This window comes from Rhyacophila brunnea, unplaced genomic scaffold, assembly GCF_057557595.1.
Source record: "Rhyacophila brunnea isolate RB1 unplaced genomic scaffold, BYU_Rbru_1.0 scaffold_1, whole genome shotgun sequence".
In the NCBI taxonomy this organism is placed as follows: Eukaryota; Metazoa; Arthropoda; class Insecta; order Trichoptera; family Rhyacophilidae; genus Rhyacophila; species Rhyacophila brunnea.
Genome location: NW_028232751.1, coordinates 26,618,498 through 26,646,060, shown reverse-complemented (window position 1 = coordinate 26,646,060; position 27,563 = coordinate 26,618,498). Strand labels below are relative to the sequence as shown.

Sequence of the window (27,563 nt, the reverse complement as noted above, 5' to 3'; positions counted from 1 at the left end):
CTGTGTGTATTAAATGTTTGCAGGTTGTAATTGCACCAACAGGATAGCAATTTCCAGGTATGCGAAACACAAAATTTAATTCAAAGTGTATAAATGGTGATTCATCATGGTTAATCCGCTCACCTCTTAACACACTGCCTCCGTAAATCAAGAGTCATCCATCCAAAAAAGTGACAAAAGTGAAGTGGCTATTTGATGTTTGTAGTAAATCTACGAAAGTATGAAATATACGAAAAACTCATTGCAGAACGTAGGTAAATAAATAAGGAATGTAAATCGATACTACTAAAAAAATAATCACACAAATATAAATATCATTAATCAATGATATTACAACAGTATTTGTACAAAAGTTTGAAAAAGTAAAATAATTTTATGTATTTAAAAAAAATGTCATTGGAAAATATTTTGTTCAGCTCATAGTGATAAAATTCTAGTTTTTTTGTAGTATTGTTCTGTTTTAAAAAATAACATGTAATCATGTATAAAATATGTCAAATACAAAAGAAAACCGAATACATATCTTGCATAAATAAGCCACAATAGTGAAACAGTCACACGTATTTAATAGTATTAATTGTAAAAAAAGGGTATGACTATTAAAAATGAGTAATGAATGCAGTAAGTTTACCACAACCTAATTTATGTAACTGGTATATTCACTGGTTTATATTATATAATAGAGAGACAAGTAGTTGAACTGCAATGCACATTTGTAGATCATGGGGCATGAGGCAAATTAGTCACAGAAGACAGCTAGTATGTAGGTAGGTAGTAGGAAGTTGTAAATAGCTATGAAGATGCTTACTTGAAGAATGTTTCGAATTATGTTCATTGCACCAATCCCAAACATCTATAATAAAAAAACTTGCTACTTACTACTGCTCCCCATGTGCCCAAATGTGGTATGGGACTTGCTATTTGGTAATGTAATATTACATAAAGTGAAATATTGTTACCATATTACGTCACTATTAACAGTTAATTTGTAAATGAGTAAATAAAATTTAGCTTGCTCACCCCACACGTAAGGAATGACAGTAAATACTATATTCATTTGTTTTGAAAATCTTCTGTCATAGAGTATTCAGTAGAAAATTTGGGTGTAAATAACGGCTATGTATGATAATAATAATAATATGATGTATAATAAAAATGTTATATTATACATCTGCAAATACCCCTTAAGATTTTAATATATTTAATAAAACTTTAAAACTATTATCTAAGTTGTTGTTTGATCTACAAATGCACAAAGGTGACAGTCATATCAGAGAGAAATACAACTATAAGCGACGAGAGCCCCAAATAGGTTTAAAGTATAATAAAACAACTTACGATATATACTTGAATTCGACCTGTATAAATTTGATTTAATGTAGTACAGTAGAACCTTTCATAACGAGCATAATTCATTCCAGAATCTTACGCGTAATGTGAAACACTCGTTAAGCGAAACAATTTATCCCATATAAATTAATGTAAAATACGATAATGCGTTCCATGCCAAAAAAAATACTCATTTTTTTATTTGTAATGTTTATTCATATTATTTATGAAAATAACTAATTCTTTTTCACTAGAAAGCTGTCTAGAGACGTATGTTTTAGCCGATGCTTCAAAATTTTGTGAAAATATGACAGCATTATCATTGAATAAATTTGTAGCGTGCATAGCCACCGCCTTATTAGGGTGATGCTTCTCAATATACGAGGCAACAGTTGCTATGAGTGCTAAACACAGACTGATGCATTGGCGCGGAATGTCCCGGCGCACAAGTCAGTGATGTGAAGTTGGGACTTCCCCCCTTTCTGCGTCACTTGTTATGTGTTATGTTACGTTAAGGAAGCCATTTTTTACAATTTGGTTTGCTTGTTATGAGAGGTTCCACTGTATTGCAAAAAAATCAGCCTACTTAGTATTAGTACTAAATCACTATAATACAAAAAAAAACTTGGACGTTGTTAGAAAAATGGTGTAAAAATCAACGGAAAAATATGATACATTAAAAAAAATACATCTAACCCAAAAAAGGTACAATGAAAAAATATATTTAATTGAAGAATCCACACAATAAATCTGCTTGCGAAATGAAAAGGGAAAGTCAACAATAATGAGTATGGCAAATCAATCAATGTATATATGCATGAAGAAGAATAGGGACAAGTGGAATCGATACTGATGAAATAGTAAATTCCGAAACTTACATGTTCCATACAATCTGATCCAAAACTCAATTTTCTTTTGGCTTTCCTGAAAAATAGTGATTTTAGACAGATCTCTATTTTCCTTTCGCATACAGAAATTTCATTTTTCGGTAGCTTATATTATATTTACTTATTGCAGTATATATAATTACTATTAAAATGATCTTTTTCCAATTATTACAAAATAACAATTAATTATTATTCTAAGACAATTTCACCATTATAAAAATAAAGGTAGGAATGTATTTAGTAGAAAAGTTCACAACAAAACAATATTAATAAAAATAATATTGTTCTACATAAAACAACATAGATACCTATATACCCATTTAATTGTAATATTTGGGTAAAGATTTTGCTTCTCTTGATTAATTTCTGAAGCATAAAGTACCTAGATAAGTTATTCATTAAAATATCCTTGGTGGTAATTTCACGGTGATTTGAGTTTTTTGTTAATCTACTAAATAAATTATACATAGGCAGGTTACCTATAATAAATTATGCATAAAAATGTATACCTAAATTCTAAGAGCATTTGAAATAATATTCAAAGAGAGATTTTTACAATAGAATTATTTTCTAATATTACTTGTGAGGCATTTTCTTTTATAAGAAAATATTTTTATCTTTCAGATATTCCTTAACGTTAAAATAGTTTAATGTTACACAAAAGTAACATTCACAGTGTATAATTCCATAGGGTCTAGGTCAAGATCTTGCAAGGAATCTAATTTTTTATACGAATGAAGTCCAGTTAAGGAAGTAGCTACGTAGGATTGTATTTGTAGGCCAGAGAAAGGGGGCGAATAATGCAGCCTACTTCGAGATTCACTAGTATTTGTACATCGGTAACCCATTCGATGGAAAATTAGCAGAGCGTCTCTACTGGGGAACTGTGAAAACTGAGTATCTGTGAGAGTACGGAGAGTGACTAAATGAACATCATCTGGAATAGGTGACTGTAACAAATAAATAGGTTCAGTATTTTTCTTCAACTTTTCAGGGTAATCAATGGTAAAAATATTGACAGGATAATTGAGTTTTTGACTCAAATGAACTGCTAAGTAGCTGGGTAACTCGTAAGTATCAGGAGATTCCGAAAAAACAAAACGTCTTAGATTTTCTTCTTTTTGCATGTTCTCTGAATATTTAAAGGTTTCTCGTCGGAAACGCTCATTGCCCTGGTCAATAAATGACACAGGATTGTAGCCAGCCTCACTGTTCCTTTTAATTCTATTGTAATTATCGTTTTCTTTTGCTATTGATTCTGATAAAATCCAAGAACGGAAACGAGTTTTACGGTTATCAACTAAGCCTTCTCCCATACCTCGAGAGTCATCATACAATGTCCGCCTGTCCAACATGACTTCTAATCGACCGGGTTCATAGGCCGAAGCTCCTTGGGCATGAGCAGTGATGTAAGTGAGTCTCCAATCTTTGTCTTGTATATAGGCCATGGTTGTAATGGGATAATAGTTTCCTTCGATAGCTATTTTCTCCACCTTTACTCTTTTCTGATACTGGAAGCCATTTTGATCAGTATAGAATTCGGGAGTTTCTCCATTTTGTATATCAGTTTGGAATCTCATAAATAGTTCAGTTTCTCTATTTTTCGGTGGATTTTCAAAATTTACTTCATTTTCTATATAAATGGCATCTGCCATATTTCCGACATCAGTGTTATAAATACGCAAAGTATGAACGAGGAATGGTCCATAAATTGTGGTGACTTCAGTGAAAACCAGACCGGAAGTAATAAAAATAATATTAGTCCTGGGTTCATCTGCATCACTTCCTTTGAAGTATTGTGCCAGCACATCCTTTTCAGGAGTGTTTATATCCGGCATAAAAAGATAAGCTCCAGAGTGTGCTTGTGCACTTTGGTAAGCAGAAAACTCAATAGCACACTGCCTTATCTTGCCAGTTTTTTTCTTAGTAATAGTTTTCAAAAATCCAGTCATCCCATCAACCAGCAGTTTAATTTTGTGATTCTCCAGTTGTATGTCTCCCGGTAGTGTGTTTTTAATATGAAATATGTTCTTCTTTCCAAAATTCATATTGTCAGTAAATATGGACGACTTTAGTTTTCCAGGATTTATACCATCTCGCATGGGATTTGGAGTAGTTTGAAGGTAATCAGGTACGCAACTGCTACAATAAACAGTGGCAAGAGGGGAGGACGTATTTTTTGTATGCGTTAAATCTATTATGTAATATGTTATAATGCTAAGAGGAGGAAGGTCTGCAATGAACATCATTTGAAATTCTTTAGAAGAAATTTCAATTTTATTAAATACGTTCCAGCTCCAGACAGGATTTATTTGAAAGGCAACAGGTTCCTTTAAATGGTTTAATATTTTTATATTGGTGGTGTTAGTACGAACTGTAATTATTTCAGAGCGTTTCTGTGCTAGAGAATTGAACAGTATTATTTCTTTGTCTTTTTCAATAAACATGGGAAGTTTCCGAGGCAACTTATCATAATTCTCTCTTTCTAAATCGTTCAAAATGAAATTTTGCAGCTGATCATTCATTGCATAGCTTGTGGAATTTATATAAATTGCCTCCAGGCAGGACTCCTGTAATTTTATGCTGTCTTGTAAACTTTCAAACATTTTCAATCCGTAATCTCGCATGACATTAGCCTTGGACGTTCCAGTTATAGCGTCGTGATGTTGAAAAAGACCTAAATTTCTTCGGGCCTTTATTAATAACTCATAATTCTTTTCTAGCAGTCTCAATAAATTTTTGAACGCATATTGCCTAGCTGAATTTAACGCAATTGTAAATAGAATCTCAGCATTTCTTAGATTATGTTCGAGTTCACGAGCAAGTATTTTTAAAAATGGTCTAGTTGTAAAATAACCAGACCAATAGGCGGGGCGACCTTCTGTGAAGATATCTGAATACACAAAGAAATCTCCTTTGAATGTTGGGAATCTGTCATATCGTTCTCGAATTGCTTGAAAATAATCTTTAGGTGTACCGAATGTAACATTAGCATTATAAATATGATTGTGTGAATTTATAAAGTCAGCTAATTTTTTATAATTTACATATTGCTGATCAAATTCAATTTCATGGTTATACCTAAAATCATCTCCTAGCGCGATTAACGCAACATTGTGTGGTAAAAGAGAACCCGTACGTGCATATTGCTCCAGAAGTAATTCCGCTTTTGCTTTTACATTCTTATCCGTAATGAACTCGGCTTTGATGGAGTATTCAGTGTATTCACCTTTTATTTTACGGAAATCAAAATTGAGGCATATATATGGATGAGGACCGCAAGAGTGCTTAATTGAATATATGTCGAAAGGCTGATTGTGGGTGAGAAGGGACGCTGGGCTCTTGGAGGCCCATGGCGGCATCCACATGAAGTCCCCCCACTGCCTTTGCGCCAGCCATTGCTTCCATGCGTAATGCAACCTCTGCACTACGGTTCCTTGAATTCCAGACCTTGCCAATAAATACGGAACTGTCGCTCCATGGCCGAACGGATCGATGGACCAACCGGATTCTGGCGTAACTCCGATATTATTTTTTATCCACTGGTGTCCTGAAACAAGCATGGAATAAAGGTTAATTATGACTGCAATAATTACTATAATTAATTTAGGGAAAGGGGATCAATTTTGCTGGAATATATCGCAAAATGAAATAAAACATATTATATATTGGAAAGAGCTAAGGGAGACCTTCATCTTACAGTGGATCGACCCTAGCTGATGATGATACAGTTGTTAACAACAGTGTTCAATGATGACACCTGTTCAGATTATGTTGATTAAACAATAAGTATGTATTTTGTTTTATTTTATGTAGTACTGTTCCATCAAGATTTCACATTTGACAGTGATACAGTCTTAATGAGTTGGATGAATAAATATAAAGGAAATCTAAATTTCCAAAGGCAATTTGTTAATATTCAGTGAAAATATTCTGGGTAAAATATGACATCTTTAGAGCTATACGTTAGCTTTAGAGTAATAATTGATATTAATTAGAACTCATCCTAATTTTAGATTTGTTTAACCCTTTGCACCAATATTTAACCCTTTCAAAGCGTCAAGAATACCGCTTTAATACAATAGAGCGCGTCATGATTTCAAGTTGTGATAAATCACAATAAATGTCAGTCAAACATGTACAAATACAGTCATCAAAAATATTTTAAGTGTTCAACGGTGATTATGAATAGTCGCAATATTTTTAACGATCTTAAAAATAAACATTTGTGACCTGATTATGATAAAGAATGACGAACAAGCCGCGTTATACAAAAAGCGTGTGACTTACGTTTCAGTCGCCATTTTGTTGACGTGTCGGCTCCGGACAAGTGCGTCGATGACAGAATTATGTTCAAAACTTCAGAGTTAATGCAACCGTAATCCCAGACCACTTAATAAATTATGAGAAATCCTTTTTTACACCCCACTTGATAATATTAATGGTTTATTTTGATAACATGACAATACACTATTCACTAAACAGAACACATAATCCACATAGTTTCAAATGTTATTAATTTATAAATTTCAACATCGTCTGATATGTAGGTAGGTCATTTTAGTATTTTTGAAACACTTAAATATTTTAATAGTTCACCTTTTCATGGTATTCTCTAAAGCACGGATACACGCATAATGGCACGTTACACTCGGAACACATGTATCTGGAATATTTTTTGGTTTTCGGCTTTTTTTTTGTATTCGCACAAAGATGACAAACTCTGCAAGGATTTATCCGTTTATTTGCGGGAGGAATTATGTCCGGCATATGCTTTGCCATCGCTCTAGCTGATAAGCGCAGTGGATGGTCGACGGGTTGCTGTGCGCGGGATGTGGCTGGAACTTGATATTTTTCAAATATTTGCCTGATTACTTTTAACTGAAAATTAGCTAGACCTGTTTTTTTGCCTGTGATAGTACTAAACAGAATATATGAATTTAATAAAAACAGATCTATGATATGGAAAGCCACCTTTTTGTACCATTTTATTGATTTTCGCATACAACTTAGTGTACTTAACATCATATCAGCTTTATCTACAGATCCCATACATTTATTATATTGGATAACACATGTAGGTTTCAGTATAGGCTCTCCGGTCTGCCTATTGAATTTTCCTGTGGGTGTAAATGAATCATTGTGCAATGTAGTCAACATATGGACTTCGCGCCGGTCGTGCCATTTTATAGCCAATAGCGAGCTACTATTTTTTGACTCCACTTCTCCTTTCTTGAGCTTCCTAAATGTTGGCATATTTCTTCGATTTTTTCGGACTGTTCCGCAAGCATTTGTTTTTTTTTCGTGAAGATGTTTAAATAAGTCTGGGCTTGAATACCAGTTGTCAGTCCACATAGTATGACCTTTACCGAAATATTCGTTCATTAATGTCGTTACCACAGCTCCCGAAATGCCAAGTCCCTGCTCATCGACAATATCTGTTCCTTCCCCGCAATATATTATGAAATCTAATATATAACCAGTCATCACATCGCAAAGAACGAACATTTTTATGCCGAAACGGTGGCGTTTTGAAGGAATGTACTGTTTAAACAGCAATCTACCTTTGAAAACAATTATGCTTTCGTCGATACATAAGTTCTCGTGCGGCATCATTGTTTTTTTGAATATTTCTCGGCAATGGTCGATCAGAATTTTAATTTTATGTAATTTATCTCCAGGAATTTGAGTATTGGGATCCGAAAAGTGCAACATCCTCAAAAGCAAAGTATATCTGTCTCTTGGCATTACTTTCCCGAACATTTGGCTGGATAAGAGTGGATCGGTTGACCAATGTTCCTCTATTGTGATGTGACGATTTCTAGTCATCAACATACTTACAGCAAAAAAAATGTACATTTCTGGGACGTCTGTGTTGACCCACTTATGCATTCGTGATTTCGGCGATGGTTCTTGTCTTCTAATGTCTTCTGTATAATAGTTATTTGTTTCGATTACGATTCTGTCCATTATATTTGAATTCAAAAAATGCTCAAAAAATTCTATTTCTTTAGAGCTATCTGATAAATTTGTGTGCGGGCTGACTCCAGAAAAGAAATCATCAAATTCGTGAACAACTGGTATGAAAGGTCCAGTAGTCCACGAAGACAGATCGTCAACATTACGATTTACATTTAAATTAGAGGCGGCGGCAGCAGCACTTTCTGATGGGGCACTGGAAGTATCTGAATCATCGTAGTACTCATTTTCACTCAATTCATAATCTGAATCAGGATCATGAATTGCTTCTCCCATTTCATCGCTCAAATTACCAGGGATATCCATTTTAAAATAATGACAAAATATCGACCACACACAATATGCTATCACAAAATGTTTTTAATTTTTCCGATACAGAAATTTTCAATTGTGTGAAAATGTTTATTTACTTAACATATCTTTTCTTTATAAATGACTGATAACTAAGGTAAATAAACAACTTTTGTCCGTTTTACCTATTAGTATAATCAGAAAATAGTATTTAAAAATGTTAATCAACAATAAACAAAGAGAAATATTGAATCGCGGACTCTTATATTTAAATTACACCTTGTTCAAATTATTTTCCGAAACTATTAACTCGCGGATAATATACTAGCAGGTAGACGAATGAATGCAATCTCAAAAAGCATTCCTTTTGTAAAATGTTTTGTAAATTCACTTTGATCAATGTAACTTTCTCATATTCTATATAACAGTTTATGCACCAAATAGTTTTTCAATCACTAAAAAACAATATAACATATTATATCGCGAATTCGTATCGCTACAAACGCGTCAGTCAAATATCTTCGGCGCACATGCACTAAGAAGCGATAAGACACTAATATACCCGGCAAGTTTGAATTGGCCCGATGACTGATATTTTTTTATCCAAGACACGCTCCCGAAAAATATTTATTTAAATTAGATAGAACAAAAGTTTAGGCTATTCATTGACAGATGTCAAGAGAAGGATGATTTCTGAATAAATTAAATCAATATTAGATTTTTTCGCGCCTGGCCGAAAGCAGTACTAGGCAAACGAAAATCGAAATGACTTTAGTCAGCTGACGCGCGGATGACTTGCGCGTATAGGCTGACTAAAGTCAGTTGCCGCGTTAGAAAGGTTAAAGAATAAACATAAGTACATACTTAATTGAATTAGACAAAATATATCCTATAACTAATTTATAATTGTAAATTCAATTTAAATACTGTGCTGTATAATGACTAGTCCAGCTAGACAAGAGAATTTTAATAATTAATAGCCCGTTTACAGTACACGGATTTATTGCCGATAGTACATATTATTGCAACCATAATGATAAAATGCAAAAGTACAATATATTATCGTGCATGATGACTGCACGACATGAATCAAAAAATGTTTTTGAATTTTCACACGATAGTTGGAACTTGCATGACGTATGCGCAATAAAACGATGAAAGACGAAATTGCCGGAAAAAATACAAACTGCCAAACTGCAGAATATTTCGACGTTTACCAATTTACACAACCTGCCAAATAGCACCATACAACAATGCGTCTTGCTTACAATTGAAAATTGAGGTTGGTGAGACATTTTTGCATGTAAATAATTAATATTGTGTTAGTTTAATTTACACATTATTGGTGTCAGTAAATCCATGCATGCGTACAGGTGCTATAAGCTTTTAACTAAAAAAACTTCCATCGAAGAAATGTCAGTTACATAATATACATTCATTCTTTGGAGGCCCATATGCTCCGCTTAGGACCGAATATGGTAATTTACTTTTTTACATAATGTAAATTATCTTCAATTAGGTAGATAAATAAGGAAGATCGATCCTATTACCATACATGCATATAATTTTTATGGCGGGTGATCTGATTGTTATTTCCCCTTAATAGTATTTTGACAACTTTAAAGAGATATTGCATGGATAATATAAAAAGCATTACCTTCGATAAATTGATCCAAAAGAGCATAGATGTGTGTGGTTGCTTCATCCGGCATAACCCATCCTCCTGATGTAATCTCTAGACGTCCCGACCGAATTAGATTTTTCAGTGCCTGCAAAGGATTGTTCAAGCTCTATTGTTTAAAAAATTTCATTACATTCTTAAGAATGTTGACGTTATAATTAATGTACATATATGTAATAGGGATATTAAGTGTCATGGCATCAAATTCAAACAAGACAGTACTTTTTTTTTTTTTTTTATTAAATAAAAGTAGTTATTTTAATTATTGTTAAATCAGAATATCAACAAATTTATATATGTATGTGGGATCAAACATCACTCATTAAAATGACATCAGCCAAGAAGTTATTAGAAGAATAATTAATGCGATTAATTTCAAAGTCAGTAACCTCCATTTTTTCTTTTTAATATTTTCCTTGATTGATGAAAAATCTCTCATTAACACAAATGTTAAATTGTTGACTTTTTGGTATTTGGTGATACACATCATATTTATTGAACTGATCACAATTTGTATAGTGACTCACCTTTTGTTTAGTTGGATGTGCAGAGTCCCACCATGCTGTTAAAAATGATATTTCACTCCAAATGAATGTCATCTTTGGATACTGCTGCAATTTTGCCACGATTTGGTTCAGAATTTTCTTTGTCTCCAGTTGAAAGTAGTGCTCAAATGTCATCAGCCAACCGGGATCATTATGAGAGTGAGGCACAATTATTACCTTTAAATAAATAAATTTCATTAGACATAAATAAACATTACTTCAAAATAAATACACCTCAAATGATTGGCGACTCATACAAACAAGTATAAGATATATTATTTGATACTGGAATATTAGCCACATTATAAATTAACCAATCAGTACTTTACTTTAACATCCATCAATCTGTTGAATCATGGGTAGAGGCGATACATTATTTGTAGTCAGAATTGATTCTGACATGTGATTTTGGGTTTTTACAAAGAATTTGGTCTCTGGATACGAGGAGTTTTATACACATTCCGTATCAAATATTGAAAGTGTGGTTGTGTTGGAAACAACTTCATTATTTTCAATGGCAGCTCGCATTCCGGTTTAAAGTCTGTTGCTTTATTTACACAACCTACGTACGCATTTCTCAGTATTTTATGTAATTATTCATCTTAAAAATATATGTCAATATATTGGTTTTCATTGCCTACATAAAATTGACAGGGTAGTATCTTTCTACGGGTATTTTTTTTATCAATAAACCGGAGGTCCTTTCTTGCTTCAGTTGCATACATTTATGTTTTTGCCAATGGTTTTGTTTCTGTGCATTTTTCTATCTTCACCTTGCCTAAATACGAGTGCAAAGCAATCTCCTTCATTTGAATAAGGAATTGAGCGAATGAATGGCCATAGTATGAAATAAACATAATATTATGTTATAATATGTATCATATATTATGATTGATAATATGGTTACCTTGAGTGGAGGTCGGTTTGGATCCTTTTTCTGTTGTTCATACCTATCTTCAAATGACTTGTTCCAATATTCTTTGCTTCGCATCCATTGGGGCTAAAACAATGTACATAATGATTTAATTAATATCTATTGATTATATAAAAGAGAAAATAGAGTATTTCTGTAAATATGCAAATTGTAGTTTTATTTGTATGTTTTTTCATAACTTAAAACCCAGTCCATTGTAATCCCCACAGAATAGATTGATTAATAATATGGACATGCGAAAGACAGTTCCCATAAACTTTGAATGCAGTTTTGATTTACAACTTAATGACGGTTAGGCCATTAAATGCAAGAAATACAAAATCTCTGTCATCAAACATCACCAATATTGAATAGATGTTTTGTTTACGTGACGAACTTTAATGCATATTATGAATTATGATACAGACATAAATATTGAAAATAACATATTCTTTAACATGCATTTCTCCACACTCGAGAACAGTACCTTCTAACAGCCACACCCAGAAGGTAACTCACTTACATTATTTTTGTGTTCCTTGTGGGGTTCGTGACCCGCTTATTGGATTGTACTGCTTCTTAAACTTAAAATCATGTAAATTCAGTCAAAGCACATTTGTGTGCATGGCGACCTCAGTCTGAGAGATTCCCAGTCATAAAAAAATGATGCTTCAGATCAAGTGTAGGGTCCCGTGACACGACCAATTAAGACAAGGTGTGGTTTGGTGGGGTCATTTCATTCAATGGTTCAAGGTATAAGGTAATTATGCCTATAATGTCTTGACCTTAAGTAAATTGCGTAGTGCAGTCATAAACAGTAATTATTGGAAAGGAATCTCACCTGAAATTCAAAATTAGGGAATTCTTTCAGTGTATCAATATCTGTAACTTGTGGTTGCATCACGGTGCACATCTTTTCAGCACCGAGAAGTTCGTGTGAGTAGTTCCAAGTGTTCCCCAGATGTCCAGAATTTCCCTTGAAAATGAGAGTTAAAAAATTGTTATATAAATGGGGAATAATCAAAATGCAGCTAAATAATATGCTTCATTTTCATTTATGAAGCTTCTTCTTTCAAAAATATTTTTTGTAACCCATATTTTTGATAGACATTATAAAAATGAATCATAAACAAAGAAAAAACATTATAATTGATCATATTGACATTTGAATCCAGTATCTTGTGATGCTGAATTACTGGGATTACTGAATTGTCTGACATGAGAAAAAACCGATGAGTCCACATATTGTCAACATCTAAAAGTACGCTACATAATTATTCTATGTTATTTTACAAAATATTATGTAATGGTACCAAATCTGTCAAAAGCAAACTTTTCTTTTTAAAAACTTAATAATTTATATAAACAGACACCTAAGTACAGTCGAACTCGGTTATTACGAGGAAGATGGGACCGACTGAATTTGCTTGTTATAAACATTACTCGTTATATTAGGTATTTTTAAATGAGCGGTCACATAACACAAAAAGTCGCAATTCAAACAAAAATACACAATTAGAATTTTTCCCCGAAACAAGCATGGCATTCATAGACTATAAAAGAAGTTATTTATTGTAATGAATGCTGGTAGGTACCTACTGACTTCAGCTTGGATGTTTTACATGAAATTTCAACCAGATACTTTTTCATTATTGTTGGCAAAAACACCAATTAGGTACTTAAGACACTTAACTAACGACATAAACGTAATCCGATCCCGGCGGCATCGGTCTACGGTCGGATTTTATTGCTTAGGTTCGAAAATATTTTTAAACGATTGACACATTAACAGTTTTAAGAGAATTTTTTTGCTCGGTATATCCGATAAGTAGAAAATCATAAACTAAAATGTCAACGAATGTTTCCTCATTACATCCGAGATCTCGCTGTCCGTGATCGCAATAACCGAGTTCGACTGTATATTAAAAACATACTAACAAAAACCAATATGTACGATTTCATTTTACCTATATTAATTGCAATATGGTTGATGGGCGTACTTTTTAAATTTGACAATACAATATGATGGAAAAAAAGAAACTAGCGTTGAAACCAATTATTTATCTTTAGATATAAATTTTTTCTTTACCACATGTATTGAAATGGGCACATATCGGTATTTGGAAATATACACCTCAACATAGTTAGATGCCAAATTAATTCAGTGTAATAATTGACAAAAAATCAAGTCTTTTTAAAAATTATAACTCTCAATGACCTTCCCAAAAATAGAATTCTATTCAGTCATCTAATTAGGTCATTTGTTACATTCATCAGTAATAATATTATGTCTCTTCATTAAGGTCATAATTGTTGGCAGAATTTAATGAAATTTTACCATTGATTGATAGTGGGCGTCATGTTGATCATTGGGCAGGAGAAGTTGTCCGGACGAATCGCCATTTTGACCGAACCTTAATTCTGGAAATAACCAAAGTTTCTGTTCAAAAATCAGAATATTTTCCAAACATAACCAAATTATTAATTAGACGCGCAATTACACATCTATAATCAATATGTATGCTAACTACCAAATGGCACATAATTCAAAATGTTCTCAAAGTAATGTAGATAAAACTTAAATTTTCTTTGCTCTTAAAGTAGTCTTTAACAAGGTGTGGGGAATTGCATCTGTGCATAATACATAGGAATAAATAAAGAAATAAATGGATAAGGTCATGGGTTCCCACTCATAGGTTGTATCTCCAGGAAGGATGCAAGCTGTTTTCTAGGGGGTCGCCAACTGCTAATTAATGAGAGTTGAAAATACTGGGGATAATTTATGTATATGTATTTTTGTGATACTCGCAAGGCAATTACTAGAATTTATACACTCAATTAACCTTGTCGATGAAAAATTGAAGAACTAGGTTGAAAGTGGGAATAAATGATAAAAGTGATTATTCAAGAAACTAGAAAAGGAGTAATATTTGTAACAAACTAGTAAAGTGAAAGATTATGTCCAGAATATATTGTACTGATTGACAATCCACATGTCAAAATTATATGATTTTTAATGTGTTTTCTATAACTTATTTTGCAAATGGATTCAGCAATATCATTATACTAAGCTATCAAATGAGATTTAAATTTTAAGCAGCCATATGCTAGAGTAGGTACCTAGTTACGTAGCAACAACATATTATGTCTTCACATTGTGGTGGATGAAAAATTAAGACAGACCGTCAAAAAACTTTAATAAACCATAATAATAATGTATGTAATGAAAACATTATTGGTATTATAAACAGCATGAACTTACGCTAGAGCAAATCATTTGTCTGATACATAGTATCGTCAGGATATGCCTATAAATATACAGCTGTTTGGACAAAACATAAAATGTATTGAAGTGTTTTTATAGATTTCTCACAGACAGAACATATTGCAAATAAGGCATACTGCAATTTACGCATGCAATACAAAAATATCACAGAATACACTTAAAGAAAAACGCAAAAATGTGCTAAAAACATAGCGATATATATTCTTTAGTCACAGAGAAAAATTGTAGAATTCATGAAAGAGAAAATTGACGAAACATTAAAACAATAATTATTTCTTAAATTCCACAAATGAATTTTTTACTATTGACTAATCAATAAGTAATTAAAATGGAAAACAGTAAATTTCCAAATATTCAGGATTTCAAAAAGACTAAAATTTCTCACTAACATTCTAAAACTGAGAAAAGTTCCCCAAAAATAAATAAATATTACGTATTAGATGCAAAATAATAATTTGATTATCTGTGCTTCTTGGGTAATCGAGACTATATTGTATAACCAAATAACTCATTATTGTTGATTTACCCTTTCGATGCGTGAAAGTTTTTAAAAATTATTAATTTATGCGGCAAAATTTTATTACAATTAATTTTGGGCATTTTTAAATACTCATCGCAACATAGACTCAGTTCATTTAGGTATGTTTACGTGTCCAACACAGTGTACTGGTTAAATAAAATATGAAAAACTAACTATTCTATCAAAACATTATGTGAGTAGCAAATCTATGTTTAATCTATGGTTTATATAAAGAACATTGCATTTTAATCAACAATACTATGATACTGTGCAGTTTTTTTCAAATGGTATACATCGCCAATCAGCAAAAATACATAGATAGATTGTCATAGTACGTCGTAGTAGTCCAAGTACGTATTATTTTAATTGTAATTGTTGATTAATTAATTGTTAATTAAACTAGCCTTTTAAACTCAGCGACCACGACAGGTGATAACAACACGCGACAGAGACAGTTCTCTAAGCACTGATTCTGAATATGACTCAGATCCAGATGGATTGGGTCTGTGCAAGTATCGTGTGAAACACTCGACAATACTTCCCTTGGTGCAGTAGTGTCATTGTTATCACCTGATCAGTAATGTATTTTAGGTTGAAAGTGGTTTCATCAAACTTTTCTAGTGAAGATGAAACATTAACCAAGTTAATTGTTCAAAACGCATTGATTTTTTTACTATAAGTTAGAATTTTATAATGTTGAGACAATAATTATACATAAGATTAAGATATGGTTGGAACAAGGAAAGTATTGCTAATTAATATAAAATTAAGGCAATGTTAATAAAAAATAAATATTTACAACAAATAAATTTTGTAGTATAATTTTTTGCATATTAATTAAAATAAATTTCTGCTTATGATAATAAAAGACACTACCAGCTTATGACGACATGCTGATTGGTTGGTTGTATATTGCGAACTGATATAAAATAGTCACTGTCGTATGTCATGGTTACCAAATTTGAAAGGCTACCTCAAGGGGCAAATTGATGTTTCACTCACCTCTGTATGGAGCGCGGTGCGGTGAAGGTTTAGCGCCGAGACCAGAATAGTAATAAGCTAGGAGCAACATTGCGGCTAGACCGCCACCGGCAGCCCATTTTGGCCGTAACATTGTCCACACCATTGCACCTTCTTCCTAGCGTCACCACATTAGCTCCTTCGGTGTTCCACAATTGAACAAGTAGTATGAAATAACAACCATATATTCCTAACAATTCTTTCTAATTTGGCAATAATATACTATCACACAACATCAATCACAGAATCTTTTCATTCCCTGGTTTCAACAAAGTAAATATTAATTTTCTAGTTAATACTGTAAGAAATCTTTAGATGGAAAGAGTACCAATATCTTCACTGTGTTTCTGCGCCAAAGAACAGTATGAAGCACATATTACACATTTATTTCACAATGTGAGTAATTACATAATTATAAACATTGAATATGAGAGATGCACCGATTGGGAAATGGGTTTTGATAAATTAAAGAATCATAAAAAAATCTCTCATTTACATTGAATTCTTCATAACCTTTGGCACAAATTGTTTAGAAAAACTTTGCAAAGGTCATCAAAGTGGATATTTATATTTGATAAGAACTTCTGCTCCTCTGAGTTGCCTTTTTTAAATGTCAATTAGTTGCATGTAGGTGGCATCCTTATGGTGTATAATCCGCCAACCTGCAAAGATAAAAATTAAACAAATCAAACACAGTAGTATAACATAAACATAACAGAAATATAATATTATCTCAAAGGAGTGGCGAATCTTTACGGAGATTACTGTAGCTACTTAATGAGATGTACTGACAGTTTATTTCATTTATGAATTATTATATAAACAACCTCGTGCATAAATATTACATCACTATGATAATATTTTTTATACATGTTGGTATGCAATTATTAATATGGTAATTCACAAAATATATTGGCATTTACGTATTAACATTTGTGAAATATGTGTCTTTAATGTAAAAGAAATCTAAAAATTACGAGAAGAGCGACATGGCTTGGAAAGATGCATGATGTGCATACTGTGAAAAAAGAATTTAATGGATATGGAGGTAGGCAAGGCTACGCGATGTGATATGTGACGGAAGTCGCCAAACTGGTGAAACGTCAACAGGCCGGATATGTTGATTAGCAACTGGATAACTGCTGGACAAATTAGTAGTAGTAGTTATAAAGTGATAGGAACGCCCAAAAAACTCACAGATGAGTCAATGAGTTCGGCGAAAGTATGTGGCGGCAAAGACCATAGGACTGAGAAGAGTGGAGCGAACTGGATGAGGTCTTCATCCAGCAGTGGTTCGAATCCGGCTAACGGTGATGATAATTTTAGATATTGAAAAGTGAAACTATAAACTAAAAAAATTCAATAGATTACTCTTTTATTTCATATAACATAACAAAAATAATATTAGCCTACTGATATACAGACTAAGTATTTTAAAACGATGCATTTAATTTATGTAGGATGTGTGAATTTAAATCAACTGAACACTTACCTACTTACGTAGGTATGTCATGTTAATGTAAAAAAAGTATGTAATACTTTACTAAATGTCAAGTGTGTTTGGTACCATCTTGTGTATTCATTTCTTGATTTTACTTACAGATCGTGATTATTAATTTGCAATTAAATTTATATGCGATTTTGTTATTTCCTTAAGGACCCACGTGCCATAAAAAGGTCTAAAATTATGAAGTCAGTGTATCTTTGGGAGCTAAGCTTGATAATCTGTCCACTTTGTAGCAAAAATGTTTATTTCATTATGATGCTCTGTCTTTTCTCATCGTGGAAATCAACTTTTCATAATCACATATAATATATTAATACCATACAAGAGTATTATTAGAATGTTATCATTTTGAGCGTTGCCAGATAATTATTTTAGCAAATCGGGATTTTTACCATGTGCGATAAAAAAATCGGGGCTCAAGAGCAAAAATCAGGACAACCTAAAAAACGCATAGTTCAATGTTTATTTCTATAATATCAATCATCTCAAAACTCTTTACCTATCACAATAACAATATTTTTTCCCAACATTCGCCTATTTGTACTTCCTAACTAAAATTTTACTTCCTGAAGAGTTTTTTTTCTGCTGCTTTAATGTATTGGTAAACTTCAGTACAAAAGTATATTATGTTGAATTGAACAAGTAATTCCAATTTTATCAACTAAATCTGACCATTTTAAATTCATTTGAGAAAATACCTGTTCGATATATATCAATTAGACGGTATGCTTAAAATAAGATTTGAAATATAAAAAGCTCGTTTGTCTTAACCTAAACGTCTTATTTGTATTTGTTGAATAATATTGAATTTAGCTCGGAACAATTTGTTTTGCTTAAAAAGTGGGATGTCTGGAAACGCTGATAACGACATACTTTGAACACGATTTGGAGCAGACTAGATGGATGTCTGGTTATAGCACTAGCTAAAATTATTCTTTTGTCAACATGTGATGCACTACAGATTTAATTTAATTGTAATCAACATTATATAGTAAAATATATTCGGTTAACTTATATTTTGAGAACTGACATATTTTGTAATATTTAATTAACTATTTTTTTTATTCAATGAATAATTCACAAGATTTAAGAATGTAACATGCTAATTATTGAACATACATACTAGCTCAATTTGGAAAGCACTTCAGTGAGTATTAAAAGTCATTAGTTAAAATTTGTCTCAATTAAGTATGACTCCTTTAGCATAGTGGTCCGAGAGATGCAGGTTCGATTCATTCGAAAAGATTTTTTCTACTGGTTATATTATATTTTCTCAGAAGTGTTTTCAAAATTATGTATGTTCAATATTTTGTAATAGTTTGATTATTATCTTGATACATTACCATTCAATAGATAAATTATTTATTCATCCTACAAGTCTACAAATTGTTCAGACTTATAATATATGGTTCTTTCCACCATTATATGGCACATGGATTCTTAAGTAATTATTTTCAAGGCCGACCACTTGCATATCTTACATTAATTGAGTGTGGTCAACAAGTTATCACTTCACATTATAATAACATGGGTATATAACAATAATATTAAGAGTGCAAGTGTTTAGGAAGAATAATGGCGATTTAGAGGACTAAAAAAATTCCTGAACAAATAAACCAGTAAAAAAAACCTGGAATCCCAATATATAAATATTGTCCACGCAGACTATATTCTGTACCAACACTGTACCTAATTCAACTTATTATTTTGGAAAGTAAGACTGTGTTAGCTTCTAAACAATAATTGGATTATATTATTTTTACCTGGCTTTCAATGCAATTTTACAATACAATCGATATAAAATAATAATATGATGATAGATAATAGGATTAAAAAAATTCTTTTACAGTAGTTATATGGCCATGATTTTGATTTTGCAGTAATTTGCAGTTCTATAGATTATGCCATTTTTAATTGTAGTTAGCATATTATATTAGATGCATGCAATAGATTACAAACTAGAGCCATGATATTGTTACATTAATGCACTATGTTTAGATAGTTACAATACCATTCGGTACCTATACTTAACTGATTTATGAAGTGTGTATTTTCAAAAACCGACAAGTCCATACACTATGGTTAAAAAAACCTACATACTCAATGGGTATTTTGACACAGTATGTAATGATCTATAACTTACAAAACTCATAAAAAAAAAATCAATTAATTAAACGATACAAATAAATGAATTTTATTTTGCATATATTATTTACAGCAATAAAGGTTTCATCGGCCAAAAAAAATAAGCATAATTGTTCAATAAATAAATATTATAATATAATTGAAAAAAGAAACTAATGTTGCAACTAACCACTTACGTTGTTAACCACAAATATTGGAATGCGGACTTATTGGTATTTGAAAATAGATACCCTTCCCGTAAACCTTTTAGAAATCAAGTAGTAAGATTAGCCTAATTCACACAAAATAGTGGAAGTCTTGAGTATGTACAGTACTCTCTCAGTAATCCGTTACCCCAAAAACCAGACAAGTGTCCAATTAGTGAAAGCAGCGGATTATAGTGCATACATACAAAATATGGTAAAAATAAAAACAGGTATTTCGTAAAAATAGTTTTTTTGGGAAATTTGTACAAGCAAATTACCATTTTATTTATAATTTTATAAGTATTTACTAAATTATACACATTTATAAACTAAGTTCATTTACTTAATATTAAACAGTAAATCACTTGATACAACTAGTTGTTCAGTATGGCAGATATTCTTGAATGGCCGAGGATTCCTGGCTTTCCCTATAACCAAAAACTTAATTTTGTGTGTCCTCCCGGTTGCATTGAAGCACGGCATATTTGTTATGCGGTCCTTGAGCACTTTCCTCCCTAGTACATTACATTTGCCAATCGAATACCGGCGAATTATAGAGCTTGATTTTGTGCTTTCAACTAGTAAAAATAACGGGCGGATTATAGTAGTTGTCGTATAATCGAGTGGCGGATTACTGAGAGTGTACTGTATTTAACCCTTTATCTTAATTTTGTATGTCAAGATTGTTTGTATCTATTGGCATGAAGACTGCATAATAATAATAATACAGCTATCTACTAATTTATTGTTGATCTGCGGTGTTTCCTAAAACCCACACATGCTAGTAGCCCTTTCGTGACATGCCAATGACATTACGCAATACCCATCTATTTTTAAATAATTTTCCGATTTAAAAAAATATCATAGTATTTCTGACAAAATAATAGATAAATTAAAATATTTTTCTTGGTAGGTACTTATTAAATATCATACATAGTGGCGAAGACTCCATACTAGCCGATTATTTAAAGCCTACATTTTTCATAAAAAAAAAAAAATTAATTGCCTATTAACATATTTAAATAATAACTAAATTATTTTATGTTCTACAAATAAATATAATTTGCCAACGATATCTGTTTGTAGGTATGAATTATAAATTGATTGTTGACTTGGTCAACTACACGAAATGTAGCAATTCCGCTAATAAATAACAAACTATACAAACACAATCTAACAAAGCCAAAGGCTTCAAGCAATTTATGCATTTCGCACATTTTTTTTTAAAGTTAACACAATCTACATACCTTTAACAGGCACCCTTTGCCACAGATACATATTATACGGATCAAAATTACATTACGAATACCAAAATTATAATTTTATCGCGGATAAATCATATTAAAAAAGTTCTGTCGCTTACCCCTTCAAATCTGTTGCGTACCCCCGGTACTACAGTTTCAAGAAATACTGATCTAATGGATATTGTAAAATGGCTTTATTGAACGGCAATTATAATAATTTTATTAACACACATGAATTTAACAGAAAATTACAATAATAAGTAGTATGTACATATGCATAGTAATGAACACTACACCGCTTTGCTTTAAATTAAAATAATAAAGACACTACAATGGTAGGCTGCAAAATTCAGAAACTCAAAAAAATAAGTAATATCTCGTTTCAATTTATTCCATAATTTGAAACATCTGGTGTGACTTGAAATTTTTGTTTGTTTTTAGGATATTTTTGTGAATATTGATAATAATTATCAACAATTTTTTGAATAGATGTTGTAAACATTTTCAGAGTCTACTCATGATATTATGTAGGAATATTAAATCGAAAGAAACAATATCAATAGTAAATATCGGTATTACATTCAATACAGGCGACCTTCTATTTACGTACTTAATTGGTTCCTGAAAATCTGTACGAATGTTGAATGTACGAAAGTAGAGGAATACAGAAAAGACATCTAAATGTGTACTAAAATATTTATTTATCAATGGGTATAATAAAGTTAACGAGGCGTATTAGCAATCAGGTGTTGTTTTTATAAACTTGTCAAGAAATAGTTCAATACCACCCTTTCACGTTTTTGATAAAGTTGACGGGGAGCAGAGGGGAGAGGTGCGACTGCGCATAGAAACACACATCTTTTGCATTATCAACAAAAGTCTAAATTTTAAGAAATGTACTAAATAGCGAATTGTATGAAAGTAGAATGTATGAAAGTCGACGGCCGCCTGTACTGGTATTAGCAAAAAATGTATTGATACCAAAATATGTGAAAAATTGTTAATTTTTGCAAGTACCGCTATCAAATATACATTATCTACGAGACCATTATTCTGAAAGAAAAAAAGCATCAAAAATATCTATCATATCGAGATACCAAGTATTGGTCAAAAACTGTTTGCATTACTGTTAAGGAGATCCTAAAGATTTCAAGTAAATGAGTGAAATTCATCTTAAAAAGTCGTGCAGTTGTTGAAACTTTCTGGCCGTGTGCCGAAGTATCTTACGATATAAATAAAATGTGTTTGCACCAGAGCTATGGATGAGACCCGGAACCACCACCAATAACCATAGTATAAACACCAATTGAAAGACCAAGTCGGGTTTGTCACCTGGCAAAGGTGATAGCATCAGTTTTCTGGGATTGTAATGGTATCATCATGATGATTATGCTAGTCTTAGGACTCAAATGAAAAAATAAAACGAAGATGCTAGTAATGATGACAAGCCATCCCCTTTCATCGGGACACACTATCATATAGCGGCAGTTGCAATGACTCCACTAGTTTCCAATTGATGACCCATCCACCTTATTTACCTGACATGGCATTAACAGACTTCTATATCTCTATGATATCATCTTTCAAGCACTGCATTCAAATTCAAGATTATATTGAAAAAACAACATAAACAAAGAAGAATTTTAGATGCCATAGAAAAAATGGTATTTGGTGAATGCGGTACAACTCAGAGCTTCATCACTTGTTTGTGGAGTATAAAATAATGCAAGTTGTTAATGTGAAATGGTTATGATATACAGATCATAATGCAAGCATGGAATTCTATTGATAACAAACCCAGAGGAAAAAAGAAAAATTGGAATATCCAAGATGAGACAATAACGATTGTGTTATGAGACGCCACCACACTAGGTCCTCAAAACTGGATACAGCTTAGGATATAGATAAGCATAGATATCCTGGAGGTGGCCAAGATCCACACACTGTGGGCAATGATAATATTAAAAAATAAAAATGTTTCCAGTCATACTCTATAAATTTTTCAGCCTGCACTCGTACTTACATAATATGTAGATAAAATCAATGACATTTAACCTTGTTATCCCCTCCAATATAAAACAAATTTTGATAAAACCTACTTACTAAATTTAATATATTTATTTTATCAGTTTGTGTCACACTGTAATAATTGACCTATGCATTGCTGTGTATCGCCACCCCGTACTCAGAACCATATCACCTTCCAAGATAATCAACACAAACTCCTCTTATGCTAGTAAAAGTAATAACGATTTAAGTGACCAAAGCAAGCTACAGCTATTCAAAGAACAAAGAGTTGAGAATGCCAATTGCCAGTAACACCTTCAAATTAAATAATGAAAAGTTAATCTGTCAACACTAATGATCCTTTTTATTTTAAGAGAGGTTTAAATTTTGTATCATGCAGTGTGTAACACAAATTTATGGGAGACAATAAACATGTCAATAGTAATATATTTTTTAATAATAATTTAACAATTATATGAGATAACATGAGGGCTATAGAAACGAAAGTGGCAGTTTCCAAGTTTGGTCAAGAATGAGTTAGAATTGCCATTGGATAGAGCTAGCAAGTATGCATAATATGATAGTAAATTCATTTTATAACAAAACAAACTTTAACCAATACAAAATCGAGTTTGTAATAAAAGCCGAAATAAACAATCAAAATGACCAATCAGCTTTTCACTATTTTTAATGTGGCATTACATACAAGATTGTTTTGTGAGTAAAGTAGTACTAAAATCATCACTTATAAAACAGCGCACATATGTATGGTCCCATATTGCCAAGAAATTAAGGAAATTAAGGCAATGTTGCGATGCATATTCTGAATCGTGAATAATTTTAAATGTCTAATATTTAGATTACAAAAAATTATTTGATTAGTTGCAATTTTTCCACGTGATTGATTTGAATAGATTTAAATTTTGAATTTTTGGTGTCACCAAGACGTCACTATAACACATTTAATCAGAATAGGCATACCGCACGCTGTAGTGCAGCCAATCAGGAAATTGTTCCTGAGACACTCTTGGCAAAACTTTTAAGGTTACCCAGCGTTTATTACACCATGGCATAACAGGTGTGTAAATATGGCTGGTGGTGAAGGAAAAAGTAAATAACAAACTATGCTAGGTTTGTAATTCATGTAAATTTAAATAAAAAAAAAATTTCATCTAGAAGAATTTAAAATGTCCATAGGTATGTAAAAATCAAATTAAATTAATTAATTAAAAAAAGTACATATCAAAAACACAAAAATCATATAGTTATCGATTTCAAATATGTCAGATTCTTTTGTCGTGATTTCTAATTTTTTTACATTTCATATTGAAATAACATTTATAAAATTCATAGTTTTACTCCCAACTGTGTAAAAATTTTGACTTGTTTTTTGTAAACTGAAATAGGTGAAATATTGTATTCTGTTTGGTACTTATGTTATTTTTTAATTATAACATTCTTTAGACATTCTAAAATATCCAAACACTTTAATTTCATCGTCTATTAATTCTTTGTAAAATTGCAAATGCAATCAACTCATCTTCGTCAATGAATATTGCAATAGTTGGGAACTCCAATTTGTGAAAAACTTTCAACATTTTTTACTGTAAACAATATATAAAGCAAACATAAACACAGGAGGTAAGTAGTACTCTTGACGGCCATGAATGAATAATTGTTTCAGTATACGCTTTGGTATAAGTTCAGTGTACTATAATCGGTATAGTGTGCATAAAGCCTGGGCAAGACTCAGTGGTACTCAGGGGTACCGCCCGGAATGTAAATGGCCCGGTGTATCATAAATCACCATTAAAATGTAAAATTAGTGATGTGTGTACGTAATATTTAGGGTGTTTCGGTAGCATGGTGTGTGATGCTACCTCAGTACTTATATATTTACAATCAAACAAAAAAAAAATATATATGAGTAAAGTACTTCTTACTTACGTTTCTGGAATTAAAAAAAATAATTTGCAAAGATCCATTTTCCATATAATCATTATTAATAGATATGATACGAATATATTTACGATCAATCCAATAACTGACTACTAGATTTCCAACCACAGTTACATATTCGCGTCATTTATTTAAGGCTATACTTCAGCTGAGGCATGGTCTAAAAAGATTGTGACTACGTGACGCGCAGATTGTGCAAACGACGCGTGACGAACAAAACATAATTTTTCATAAAAATTCAACATGCATCCATTTAATGTTATGTTTATTGTTATATTAGTAATAATAATAATATATTCATTGACATGTTTTTTTTTTCGAGTAAATGCGTAACGTTTTTTAGTCATCTAGTCAACATGATTTAAGAATAAATTCCTCCGACGCCATCACAAAACAAATTGACGTGCTCACAGCTCGACTATCGCTCTCCGATTGGCAACGAGTGCGAAATTACGTCCCACCTATTATTGAAAATTATTTGCTGTTTCACTGATGTATGGTCTTAAATGACTGCAGATTTTTATAGGAGCATCTATTATTGATTTAATTAATAGCGACTTAACGAAACTCTGATCGTCGCTTTCGTCACAGGACTGTGCAAATTGTAAAAAAGATTTTCTGACATTCATCCATATCAAGTTTAGTGGACCTACGATACAACATAAACAATTGCGATTCTACGATAATAAATTGACTATTATGATTAGAGGTGCAAATCTGATTCGTTATTGTAATAATAATTACAATCAATCAGGTGTGATACAAATACCTGATTACAACTTGTCAATAATATCATGACAGAACATGACAGATGACGGATTAAAATATTCTTTATGGAGTTTATTACTAAATATTACCCTCTTTCCTTGCTATTCGATAGTATAACACTAAAAGACCTTAATTTATAATGCAATCTGTCGATAATAACATAGAAAACAATTCAATACAAATCTAAAACATTTAACTTACATTTTGCGGAGTTCTCATACTCAAAACAGTTTCAAAATGACACTCTATTTTATAACATTTATATAAGCCATTCTAAATAAATTTCAGTGTGTACGTCTACATAATAAAAAAAAACACTTCATCAATAGTAAAATTTAGGCCCAATCTTTTTTATAATTTAGTTCCTTTCAGATTTATAGTAAAGATAATACAATCACAATCAGAATAAAAATCAGAGCAGGGATTAGGGATGTCACACTATAAAGATGACATTTCCATTGTGCACATATTTTATTGCCATCACTGAAAATAAAAAATATATTTTTTCCTTACCAAAGCAAAATAATAATCTTTTTTAATATTTTGTTGAATTGAATTAGTACTGTCTATTATTTCGAAACAGTTGTCTTTTGATCAGTATTTTGAACATTGCCATGATATTATTTAAGCACACAGCAGACTCAGTTCTTATTGCAGTGGGATCAAATGAAGATCAAACCTATATTTATGCGTGGAATACAATATGTACCTACAAACAAATGATATTTCAGAAAATACACAAAAACCTATAAAAAAAACTATGTGGGCTCTATTTTCCCATTGCCCGGTAAGAGAAACATGTAGGTAACAAGTACAATGTGGTATATAATATAATATTACCATTGCCTTTTATTATTGTTTCTATGGAAATTCTCCATAGATGGAGATTCAAGCAAAAGCACATTTATATTACAACCAACTGAAAATAAGAAATACCTAATAAGAAAATATTAATGGAAAATTTTCACACATACAGTTCCACACAAAAGCACATTTTATTACAATCATCTAAAAATAAGAGAGATAAATAATTAGAAAAACATTAATCATTAATAATAATTGTCATGTTCATGTTTATTGGCTGATAATAAAATTTTCACTTCCTACAGACAATATATTGCAATCATTGTCATATTCAGATGAATCCCAGGCTTCTATAATATTATTTTCAATTTCCATTTAGCTTACAAACCAACAAACTTGTCTAAAGAATGGATGGGGTAGCCACTGTCGAAAACTATCCAATCAACACTCTCAATTGGACAGAATCTGACATTCGAATGACGTTTTGAAAATG

At 31.7% G+C, this 27,563-nt stretch overlaps 1 protein-coding gene across 3 annotated transcripts; it reads right to left on the bottom strand.

Annotated features, from left to right (window-relative positions):
- Positions 1–1,583: 1,583 nt before the first annotated feature.
- Positions 1,584–26,728, bottom strand: alpha-Man-IIb (alpha-Mannosidase class II b). 3 transcript variants are annotated; one of them, XM_085942697.1, is made up of 9 exons: positions 26,468–26,728; positions 16,948–17,113; positions 16,434–16,590; positions 13,964–14,046; positions 12,467–12,601; positions 11,620–11,712; positions 10,695–10,889; positions 10,144–10,255; positions 1,584–5,766 (listed from the first exon to the last, which is right to left on the bottom strand). In XM_085942697.1, exons 3-9 carry the CDS (start codon positions 16,555–16,557, stop codon positions 2,870–2,872), a joined length of 3,639 nt encoding a protein of 1,212 aa, XP_085798823.1. In that variant the 5' UTR covers positions 16,558–16,590; positions 16,948–17,113; positions 26,468–26,728; the 3' UTR covers positions 1,584–2,869. The 3 variants fall into 3 exon arrangements, with proteins under 3 accessions (XP_085798823.1, XP_085798834.1, XP_085798814.1); XM_085942708.1 differs by lacking the exon at positions 26,468–26,728 and adding an exon at positions 21,652–21,826; XM_085942688.1 differs by having other exon boundaries at positions 16,434–17,113.
- Between the last annotated feature and the right edge of the window lie 835 nt (positions 26,729–27,563).